Genomic DNA, 12,836 nt, shown 5'->3' on the forward strand with positions numbered 1-12,836 from the left:
AACATTTTTTTTTTCCTGTTCTGATTTAGAAACGCTTTAAATTCTTCACTTTGAACTGATTGATTAGACTTCAGTCTTTTTCATTTTTTTCTTTTAGTTTAAATTTGATTCTCAACACAACATTCATGTATATTGATTGAAAAATATTCACTATGGTGTACCCTTTTATATATTAGGTATGTAATATATAGGCACATACACACACACAGGGCTGACACACCAGTTATCATCAGATCACCGAAGTTAAGCAATAATGGATGACCATTTGGGAATAGCAGGCACTATATGTTCTCTCTGCTTATCTCGGCATTGTTTCCAATCATGTTGAATTTCTACTTGCCACTAGAATAAAATGGTGCCAACTCGGGAGAGGTGCGATTGGAGAGTTTGCACAATGCTTGCCACAAAAATTTCATGCACATGTCAGAGCGTCATCAGTGATGTTCATGGTCTTCATCGCCACAACAGTGGACGAGCAGTTTTATAAATATATAAGTGATGGAACGATTCCAATATTTTTCTGATTCTGATAGGATTTTGACTTTTTTGAAACCTGTAAATATTAGGTTGATGCAAAAATAATGTCTCCTTTTGACATTCAGTTTCAATAGATCATAACTCCTTTCATTATAAACTTTATTAATCGAAATAAAACCCATTGGAATCGTATATTTTTTGCCAACAAGAAACAAGTTTATTTATCCAAGTAGCATAGAAATCCGGAGTTCTGGAAGCGATGAAGTCCTTGAAGGCCGATTCAGCATCATCTCGACTTTTAAGCATTTTTTGCACAGGAAATTGCTGAAATGCTTGAGAAAGTGATAATTGGAGGACGAGACGTCCAGTGAATATGGTGGATCAGGCAGTCTTGTTGCCCAAGTCGTTCAGCTTCTGTAGAGTCAGTTGAGCAACATGCGGGTGAGTGTTGTCATAGAGAAGGGGTCCCTTCATATTGACCAATCTCGACCTCATATATTGAAGCTTCTGGTGCATTTTGTCAATTTGTCAGCAGTACTTCTCCATTGTAATCGTTTCGCTTGGATTCAAGAAGCTGTGATTGATGAAACTGGTCACAAAAAATCACCATAGAGTAGAGGATCCACTTATCACACGTCACAATGCGCTCAAGAAATGGGTCGTTTTTGTTATGCTGAAAAGCGTAGAAGACCCAACAAAACAACGATTCTTTTATCATTCAATTCATGTGGCACCCATTTATCCGACTTTTTGACTTGCCTATTTGCTTTAAATGGCGAACAACTTGAGTGGTCGACCTAGAGTTCAACAGCAACTTCTCGTGTGGTATTGCAAGGATAGCCTTTCAATTAAGGCTTTCAAATGTTTATCAATCAGTCAGCTGGCTGCGACCATCTTTTTCTTCAAGGCTCTCGTCACCATTGTGAAATTTCTTGAACCACCGTTGTGCCACACGTTCTTAAGTGGTTCCATGGTCAAGCTGTCTCGGCAGGTTTTCGGCCTAATTGAAGTGGAACAAGAAAATCGTGTGGATTTTAATTTTGTCCATGCTGTCGAAAAAACTGCAAAAAATGAAGAGATTGTGAACGGTAGTGAATAACAATTCGATAGAGCGAAAAACGCTCTTCAAAATGATATCTAACATGCATATATATATATATATATATATATATATATATCTCAATCAATGAATTAATTCAGAAATCATATATAAAATAGCATATGTGAGAAAACAAAATTGTTTTTGCACCAACCTAATAGAGGGTGACCCAAAAAAAACGGGCCCCAACTCTACTTAGGCCCCGTTTCTTAATATTTTGTCCGAATGAAATGAAACTTTGGTTATAACTAGTTTATTATATTCAAAACATCACATCAAAACACTAGGGTCTTTGGCCTTTTTTTTTCTCCGTTCTACAGCATATGTTCTAGATGGCCTCCATTTAGCTTTTGTTTTTTTTTGGGGGGGGGAGGGGGTCACCCTGTATTAGTTCTAGAGCTGATTTTATTTTCTTCTTGAATTACCATAAAAATCCATGTAATATGTACATTTTCTCAAACATGAAAACGAACAAAAGTAAACTGTTTATATATAGAAATTTTAGTTTGAATATATATCATTAATACCCACAATGGAAAATAAGTTTTAAACAAAAACAAAGAAAAACTAAGAATCGTGTTTGGCATCAGAGAATAGGCTCAAATATTTCCAATATCGATTCTGATTAATCGTCCTAATAAAATGTGCACATTGTCTAATGAACAGATTATATTACATTTTTAAACAGCTGATAAGCGTAAGAATTAATGATGTTGGCTATATTTAGTTTAAGCAAAGGGGAAAAGTTTATGTGGAAGCTCTTTATGGAAATTCAGATAATTTTAATTTTTTGTGAAATTTTAACAATCTTTATATGAAATATCAATTAATACAGTTAATCAAGTATTTGGAAGGATCTTTTAGGAATATAATATGGGTATATAGTATAGAATTACATATTCTAGTAAACAGGCATGTAACATACTCAGTTTTTTAACTATACCATTTTAGGTGCTACCGAAATATTCCTAAGAAAGAAAGGAAATACATTAAAATTGAAAACTAATTCTATATTTTTTGCTTATCTGTCCTGTAACCTATTCTATTAGTGTGGAAAAATCGAAATATATATATATATATATATATATAAGGAACTTTTTAAGTGGGGGTTCACTCCCTCTGGACTCCGAAACGGCTAGGTCGATTTTTATGGAATTTCACACAAATGTACTTTATGTATCTGACAGTGTTTTTAGATATTTTTTTTTTTTATCGAAATCTCTTCGATAAATATTGATAATTTAAAAAATCTGAAGAATAAGCGATGTTGACCAAAGTTAATACCTTTATACAGCCTAACATCACAAGCAGAAAAGCCCAACATAAAATCAATAGTAGATTATTTGATATGACAGGCGAGTTTGAAATGAATGTTTAATTGAACCATAATTGACTTTTGCATTTTAAACTTAAATTCAAGCCTGTATTATATGCAAACATAATTTTATAAAATCAGCAGTAGGTTCTCTGGAATGTAATGTAGACTACAAAGTATTACGGACCAATCACTGCGGGAAGGCATTTGAAGCTTCATCCCCTGTGTACCTTGATGAGTCTCCAACTAGAGTAGATAATCAATTGATTTTCAGTGAAAAATGATCGATTTCACCAATTTTGAAAACAAAAATATGGGAGTGTGAAACCTTCATTGATCATCATTCAATGCCGGGCAACTTCGGGTCTCCCTGCTAGTGTATATATTGTTTTTCATTCTTTCCTTATTTTTCAAATTATTAGTTTCACATGTACACTGCTACTATTCTCAAAGTATGCATGCGAATTTTCAGTTAAACACACACACACACACACACACATATTATAAAAGAATCTTATATATATATATATATATACACACACACACACACATATAAAATCAACATTAGTTTTGTTTTTCATTCATTCTTCATTTTCCAGACAGAAGATATAAGCAACTGCCACTCAACTTTTTTTCTATCTTGGTGAGGTGGAGAGTTAGTTCAATGCTGAAAAAAGAGTGGGAGAGGGGAATAGGAAATTGGGTGGCGAATCTGAAAGCTGGAAGACTTATTGCAAAAATAAGTAATAGAAAGTGGTTGCTTTATAACATTGTGTGTTGGGCTATTAGCGGCTTTTGTTCAGCAAACAAAAACCAAATGGATGGTAATTTGAGAACTTATTTTCTTCTGATCCTCTCATCAATCTGTTTTCTTCACTCATAATCCCCAACATTCCAGAAAGCTCACTATTTTAGGCATGATTTGAAAAGAAGGGACTGGAAAAAAAGTTTCCAGTTTGCCAGATGATTCTTTTATAATCATATTTTACCCATTTTCTTTCTCTGTCGATTTTCTTTCCACTTATTTTTGTCTTTTTATATTTAGCTTATTTTTCTAAATTTACTAAATATTTCAGGTCCTTTTTTTATCGAAGAATTCTTCCGTTTTGCTAACGTTTTGCCATTCTGAGCAGAGTTATGTCCCTTTCATAATATTTTCTATTTCTATTAGTCTCTTTTTGTTTTTCTTTTCCTGATCAGAATTTTAAATATAATGAAGGTATACGAATATTTGTAGATATTTACATTATTACTTTTTTTTTTTTTTTTTTGCTTTTACATATCTTTTATATTTATTCATGGATGTTTACGTAAATATGAATAATATTCTTTTACTGACATTAAGTTGTCCATCAGACGGCTCGATGTTAGATATCATTGTTGCGATTTTTCTTCCTCCTTCATGTTCTAAATATATAAGTATGAAGCACTTTGGATGGAAGGCGGCATTATAGTGGTGAAATTGCCCCAAAATCGTTCGTCCAACTGTTTGTTCTCATTTCGCACTTTTCTCAATAAAAAAATCCTTGAATTTTAAAAAATTTTGAACAAACACTAGTCATAGTAAAAGTAAATTTTTCACTCGTGGAGGGTGACCTTGCATGCTCTTTTTTTTTTTTATATATATATAAATGAATTTTGATATGTTTAAAAAAAAAATTATTTTCTCATTCGGATCACTGAAGTAATTGTATTTTTTTTTTTTTTTATAAATGAATTTTGATATGTTTAAAAATTTTTTTTTTTTTTTCTCATTCGGATCACTGAAGTAATTGTATTTGTTTTTGATCATTTTGTAAAAGCACAACAGGATTGCTATTACGTTTTCCTTAATCATAAAATTTATGAGAAATGGAAAAAATACACGAAACCTAAAAAAAAAAAAATGAAAACGTTAAAAGGTTACTCCATCCTCTTTTAATCGGTGGTTTGTAGCTCGACCATATTCTTCATCGAAAATTACTCACAGAATTTGAACACATTTAAACTTTCACAATATATTTTTGCTTTGTTCAAATTCTTTTATTTTCTAATAATTTTTGGGTTTTATTATCTTCCATTTTATTTTAAGAAAGTTGATTCATTATTTAAAACGTTGCTAAACATTTTAGATGTTATTTATTTCTTCTCCATAAAAATACAAGAGAAATAGAAACTTTTTTTTTATTCATAAGATTTTATATTCTTTCCCAATTCATGTTTCATATAGATTCTATCTTGAATCTGTATCAATATATTTTACTTTTGTTTCTTGAAAATTATAAACTTAAAATTAACAAAAATTGCTAGTTTTACTGGCCAATAGATTATAAAAGCAGTTTCTGTTCAGCTAAAAGTAAAAACAAAAAAACAAAAAAAACTACAAAACAAACTCATAAAATTGGTTTATTCTTGATCTGCATTGTCTTGAATGAATGATATCTGAAATTTAAAAATATTACTCTTTGCCTCTAAAATGGCACAGATTTCGAGATCCTGTATCTAATTTTAAAAGGAGTAAATAAACAAACTGAAGTTGAATTGTATTAAATTGTAACCACGTCTGCTTCAACTCAAACAGTTGTGATTCATTATTTTTTTATTTTTTCATCTTTTTAAACTAATTTTCTCTGCTTGTTAATTATAGGTGTCTGCTAGTGATCCAGACTGCGGCTTTGACTCCAAAGTCACCTACAAAATTGCAGATGGCATGGGATATAAGAAACCAACGGAATTTTATATTGAAAGTAACACTGGACGAATCTGTGTGGCCAAACCTTTGGATTATGAAAAGAAATCGGTGTTTGAATTCCCAATTCGAGCTGATGATCGAGGTAAGATTTCAACATTTGCATGTTTTCAAGTTATCTTTAGGCCTGAAGAATTTCTGGTTTTAACATTACTTCTCCTACATTGAATTTCATATCTAAATATTAAGATATCAGCTATATTTAGGTATGATCTCCATATTTAATTTTAAATGTGAGCCAAGTTCTTCAGATGTTTTGAATTGGTCTTTCCAGTGGAAGCAACAGCATTAGTTTCCGAAATAGCATCGAAATCTAAATAGAAAATGATTTGCGGGTCAGAAGTTATCTACAGAGAAGGGGGTCAGCAATGAATATCAGTGGTCAGTGAATCCATATCATCAGTTTAGCGGGCAATTTTACATGATGGCATATGTTGGACGGCTTTAAGAAATTGACTTTCAAGCTTATATCTGGCCAGGTCATTATTTAAACTACAGTTTTTTTTGTTTTTTTTTTTCATTTTAATCACAAATAAGGCACAATGCTACTTTGATGTAGAGGGCTACTATCTGTGACATAATTTTCAGGGATACTATGTAAGGAGCTGAGTAGCAAGTGTCTGTTTATATTACACTTTAACTTTAGCATGTCAGTAAAGTCAGGGAAGCAGGGACCCAGAAAGGAATTCCAAAGTTTAGCAGTGCTAAGGAAGAAACTGTTAGAGCAGAAGGCTTTCTGGAATCTGAGAATTTCTGTGTAGGGGTAGGATTTTGCTGCTTGTTTGTCGGAGGGGGGTATTTATGTCGAGGGGATACAAGGGCTTGTATTTTGTCGGAGCACCTACCATTAAAATTACTGAGACAGAGGTTTAAGCCTAGCTAACAGTGCAAGACCTATTAGATTAGAAATTCTTTTGAATCCTTGATTTTAGATAGGGTTTTTATTCATAGAGGATTTTTTAAAAATTATTAGTTGAAAGTATGAAATAGTTACAAAACGCTCTTCCCTCGCTTTAAGAATAGGTTTCTGAATCCCATTAATATTTCATCATGGTCCATATTCTGCATTTGTACGAAACTATGACTTGAAATGTGATAGATTTTATGTGAAAATCGAAATAAAAATCATTTTTATAGTTGAGGCCGGATTTTCATTCCTGCCTTTAAAATATTATCTACTTCACTTCTCTCAGATCGTCTTTAATAAATTCAATATTAATGTTATAAATATAAAACCTTTCTAGAAATTAAAAAAAGTACATTTCGGTAAAACGAGTCTTTTTTTTTTTCTTTCCTTTTAATTATATTTCTTCATTAAAATTGTAATTGATTTTCAGGCTTTTTAATTAGTATCATTGTACATAATGTATTTTTAGTACAAGTTTTGAAATTGTAATTACGGAGACAAATGGGGAATGTTTTTTCACTTCTGATTTTCATATCAGCAAATTGAAATTCTTTTTTTTTTTTTTTTTTTTCTCATTAGCAAATTTGTAATGATAAATGTTTCATAATTTAAACCAGGAAACAACTTTGACTCTTCATAATTTTGACTGAATCTAATTTTTACAGAACTTGTCTCTCTCCAAGTTTCAGTTTGTTGTGTAAATATTACATGGGAAAATTTGCCTAATCTTGGATATAAAGTAAAGTAAGATGTTCCTCTATTTCATTGATCGGAATAGCTTAAAAGAAAGATAAAACTGTTTTGACAGGCTTGTATATCATTGGATCAAAGTAATATCTGTTTTGTCCTCAGTGAGATGAAAACAAATCCTTGACAAAAATTTATATTGTCCCATACAGGGTGCCTGTCACATACAGGGAAATGATTAGGGACATATGCTGAATAAATATTAATCAGTGTTCTTTGTTTTATTTTCAATCGATTTTATGAATTCTAATATGCAATTATGGTCAATATATATATACTAGAAGACTACCCAGTCTTGTCCGGTCGTAGACTACATATAAATATATTTTATTCGTACAGAAACTGAGATATATGCGTGCTAGTATTAAGTTTTTTTCTAAACTGTTCACTTCTTGTAAGTAAAAAAATAAAAATAAATACTCGAACTGAGATAGAAACTAAAACCTAAAGACAGTAAGTCAAGTACGATAACCTTAGCCCTTTTCATCCAGATGAAAACTGAATAAAAAATTTTCCAAGTGTCTGAATACTCTATATCCCAAATTTCAAGCCTGTAGATCAAAAATTCGTTGAGTATATAGGTTGAGAATTGTTCTTACACACACACACATTCTCAATATTTTACTCATGATAGAAAAAAAACCAAAGGGTACTTATCCTGCCACCTATGACACCAAAAAAAAAGAAAATTCACAAGATAAGGTTTACCATATACAGTGTTTAATTAGGTATTACTTCACCTCTCTTCTAATCTATTTTCCGCTTAAGGGAGGGAAGCAAATAAAAGCGTGGTTAAGATTTTTTTACCTCGTGTTGCACTTAAAGATGAAGGTTGTCAGTTCAAACTTTTCTTGAGGAATAATCATTTTTCCTCTGGTTTTGCCTCCGAATGAACTTACTGCACGTGGTACCCCTTCAGCATGAATATCCCCATCAAATATGACTAGCAGCAAAATCCCACTCTTTTAAGAGGTCCCTAAAGACTGGAATTTTGTCTACTCTAATTGATTTTTTTCGGACCATTTGCCTTCGGAATTCCCCATCTGCTCCCACGACTTTACTAATATGCAGAAATTTAAATGTAATGTAAACAAACGTTTTTCTGACTAACTCCCCACTTAGGATTAGATCTGCACTTATGTAGAGTTAATTGCATATTTGCTCAGCATCAAATAATATGGAAGGATTGTGTATCCAGAAATTGAGGGAACATTCTCTGAGGATTCTGCAATAAAGTAATACCATTGACAGATGTATGAACTTGTGGTATATGAATTGCTTCAAATAGGTATTAATGGTGCTACCTAGTCAGTCGGTCTGAAAATACCGGTTTTCTGACAAAATGTACCAAACATTTTTTTTTTCCTTTTCTTTTGCAAAATGCAATCATGTTCTGTAAAGCCAAAAACAAAAACAATGCTTTTATGACTAATAATGCAGGTCAAGTGTAATGTAAACAGACATCTTGTTGCTGAACTCCCTACATAGTAGCCTTGCAAATTGTGTCCCCAAATAATAGTCCTTTACAAGCAAGTGGCACTGTAACTAGTTTGGGGTAAACAAAACCTTTTCCTTTATGAAACAGCTAAACCAAATACTATAAACAAATATTTGATGATAAGAAGGTGAAGCTTAATTTTTTTTTTTTTTTTTACCAAAAGGATATGTTAACAAAACAAAGCAACTAAACTAATAATTGGTCAAGCAATGTTGGTCAAAGATCAAAATTTAACTTCTGTCCCGTCGTCACAATGTTGCATTTCTGTGCCTATTGTACAAGTACTTCAGTAGAATGTTCTGATGGAACTCCTTACCCTTGTATTTTCTCGATGTATTTACTCCTTATTAATACAACCAGCAGCAAAATCTCACCCTTCACTGTTGAAGTCTTTAGATGCTGGAAAGCTTTCTACTCTAATAGTTTCTTCCTTTAGATTGCTAAACTTTAGAATTCCCTGTTTGCTAATACCCTTACTGTATTAACCTGCTGGCATTTAAATATAATATGAACAGGCATCTCGTTGCTCAACCCCCTACACTTCTGTTAGATACAATCCCAATTAGTAGTCCCTTACGTTCCAAGTAACACCTATGCCTTGTTTGGGGGTGAAAAAGAGTAACATTGTTTTTAAAATCTATCCAATAGGCACTGTTTTCACATTAAAAAATTTTTTGTCAAACTGATGTGGCGTAAAATACATAAACTGAATCCAAATATGTAGATTTGAATATGAATTGTTGCTTCAGTGTTTTTAGAGTTAATTGGTATTTATATTATAAACAAATCAAATATAATCGGTGTTTATATTATAAACAAATCAAATATAATCGGTGTTTATATTATAAACAAATCAAATATAATCGGTGTTTATATTATAAACAAATCAAATATAATCGGTGTTTATATTATAAACAAATCAAATATAATCGGTGTTTATATTATAAACAAATCAAATATAATCGGTGTTTATATTATAAACAAATCAAATATAATCGGTGTTTATATTATAAACAAATCAAATATAATCGGTGTTTATATTATAAACAAATCAAATATAATCGGTGTTTATATTATAAACAAATCAAATATAATCGGTGTTTATATTATAAACAAATCAAATATAATCGGTGTTTATATTATAAACAAATCAAATATAATCGGTGTTTATATTATAAACAAATCAAATATAATCGGTGTTTATATTATAAACAAATCAAATATAATCGGTGTTTATATTATAAACAAATCAAATATAATCGGTGTTTATATTATAAACAAATCAAATATAATCGGTGTTTATATTATAAACAAATCAAATATAATCGGTGTTTATATTATAAACAAATCAAATATAATCGGTGTTTATATTATAAATATAAGTATTTTAGCTGATCTATTATATATGTACATTAATTTTTCTTCTGACTTTTTTGTATCTGTAGATGGCTTTTATATGACTGCCATTGTGAAGGTGTCACTGGAAGATGTAAATGACAACCATCCTGAGTTCTACCCGTTAGAATACAGTACAAATCTTGATAAAGATACTCTTCCCGGGGCGCCTATAATTACTGTCCAGGCCACTGATAAAGATTCTGCTCATTCTTATGGGACAATTGGCTACTCCATCTTATCTGGAAATGAAGCTGGATACTTTAGAATCCATTTGCGAAGTGGTGAGTTTGACTTTGATTTACTTTTTTCTCAATGTTTTCTTTTAATTTCCAATGTTGTACTATTTTTAATGGCTTATATCTGATTTAAATTGCAAATAACTGTTTAGGGAGTAAAACAGTTTTGTATTTCTTTTCCTTGCAGGTTTCGAAATGTTCATCCAACACAACCTTTTGACTACTGTACGCTTTGAACGTTTTCTTTCTTATAGTCTGTAGCAATTTATTTTTAACTAATGAGTAGGGCTATGACAGCAGTATATTCTTTTCATTGAGTATATATCCGTTAATATCTTATGTTTTTATATAGACTGATGTGGTTCTCGGTTGATTGAGTATCTAGCTGTGTCGGATATATACTTGTCAAAAGAATGAAAAGAATATTGCTGTCACAGTCCTACTAATGGGTCATCACTTATCAAGGCAAACAAAAACTAGAGGATTTGGATTAATGAATATTATGGGAGGATTGGAAATGATTAATGAAAGTTTATTAGGATGCTCCATGACTAGCATTTATTTAGTAGGATGGTATTTAGTGACACTGGATTTGAAGATAATCTTTTCCAAAATTATTTCATAATTCCCATTTTTCTATTTTTCCATGATTTATTTCTGATTTAAATTTCAAATGTTCTAGTGAGTTATCGTTCAGAAATTAAAACTTTTCTGCATATTTTTCCCCGTTTGCATGCTTCAAAATGTCCGTCCATCATAATGTTCACAACGTTTAATCTACTATACTCTTTAGAATTCTTCATGCACCTTTTTTCATAGTCTGTAACCATTTTTTGTTAAACTAATGAATCACCGCTTAAGGCCAAAAACAAGAGAATATTGGTTAATAAAGAATATTATGAGAGGATTGAATTGGTAACATTGATGACCATCTTGTACCCTTCAAGGAAGCAATCATGTGCAATGTTTCACTGATGGGACTTCCTTTGAAAGAAAGTGTTCATGAACAATTTTGTTTTGTATGAGGCACATGAAGAATGTTATATGGTTTCTTGATTGCAATTTTAAACTGAGATTGACCTTCAATTCTGATCAAAAATGGAAAACTTGCATCAAAACTGTTGCCAAAGTTGCTGAAAAAATGGTTGGATCATTCTAGCACTCCAGAAAGGGATCTAATTCCTGACCTAATACTCTACCTTTATAAGAGCTAAGTATGTCCTAAAATGGAGTACTGTTCCTACATTTAGGGAGGAGTTGCTTGGAGCACCTTTCCTGTCTGAACAGGGTGTAAAACTGGCTTCGAAATATAGTGGGTGGCGTCCCTTTTCTCCTCTCCACTACCTCTTTCTTAGAGTAAAGATTTCACGGTTCTATTTTTTCTCTATCGTTATTTTCATGGCAGCTGTTTGAATGAGCTTCAATTTATGATCCATCCACCTGTAAACATTCACAAACACTCATCTAGCTAAAACCACTGTCAAAAATGTCGCTTATTCTCTATCTGTGCCTGAAACTAGACGAACATTCTATAAAAAGGGATTTCTTTGCTAGAACTAAGCAACTGTAGAACACAATAATGCGAGGCTAATTCTTAGCTGACTAAAACATGATTGTTTTCAAACCGAATGTAAAGTTCTTGTTAATAATCAAATCTACTCAATTCCCACCATTACTGATCATCTGGATGTGGTTTCACCGGTCACTTAACACTGATTATCCTCGAATGGCATTTTGGCCTTGGTAATTAGTATCCCTATTACAAAACCATCTACCAACTAACAATATTTATTTCTGTGTATGACGCAAATGTATTTATGATGTCCTCTTGTATGTGCTTACACGTATTGAATATGCATACATTTTTCATATCGCATTTATAAATGTATTAAATTAGTTATCTATTTATATTTTTCTCTCTCTAGGGGTGATTTCTCTGTCAAAATCACTTCCAAATGCCCCCAGATTATTCGAGCTTCAGATAACAGCCAGAGATGGAGGCGGCCTATACACACTCAAATCTGCAAATGTTACCATAAGTGTCAGTGACAGAAATGTTCCTATACCAATATTCTCTGAGAGCAAATACAGTTTTTCCGTTTCTGAAATGGACAAGTCGGGCACAATGGTGGGAAGAGTTCGTGCAACAATTTCTAACTCCGCCCATGGTAAGTAATGATCTAGTTATCCATAAAAACATGTAAATGTATGTTCCCAAACAAGTTGTGACTTTAATGTTAGATTGGTTATGATTAATGATAGGGCGGTTCGAATATTTTTCATGATTCCGATACAATTAGGGTCCTGGATATGACCTTAAACTATATCCAGTGGTGAGGCCCCAGCTTGCAGGCTTTGGGGAGTGTGGAGCCACCCTTTAATTACTATTGCTCCCAGGTCCACTCTGACCCGGAGTGGTAGTACCTGTTAG

The 12,836-nt window shown here is 32.0% G+C and overlaps 1 protein-coding gene across 2 annotated transcripts in view; it reads left to right on the top strand.

Annotated features, from left to right (window-relative positions):
* Window positions 1-12,836, top strand: part of LOC145260201 (protein dachsous-like) — a 610,187-nt gene that overhangs the window by 531,640 nt on the left and 65,711 nt on the right. For both annotated transcript variants that reach the window (XM_080118031.1, XM_080118027.1), the window contains exons 3-5: window positions 5,518-5,704; window positions 10,217-10,450; window positions 12,331-12,573. In XM_080118031.1, the coding sequence (XP_079974157.1) occupies window positions 5,518-5,704; window positions 10,217-10,450; window positions 12,331-12,573 (664 nt within the window). The remainder of the gene's footprint in view (window positions 1-5,517; window positions 5,705-10,216; window positions 10,451-12,330; window positions 12,574-12,836) is intronic.

The sequence above is a fragment of the Euprymna scolopes genome, chromosome 3 (assembly GCF_053919585.1).
Source record: "Euprymna scolopes isolate OS-2025 chromosome 3, ASM5391958v1, whole genome shotgun sequence".
Taxonomy (NCBI): domain Eukaryota; kingdom Metazoa; phylum Mollusca; class Cephalopoda; order Sepiida; family Sepiolidae; genus Euprymna; species Euprymna scolopes.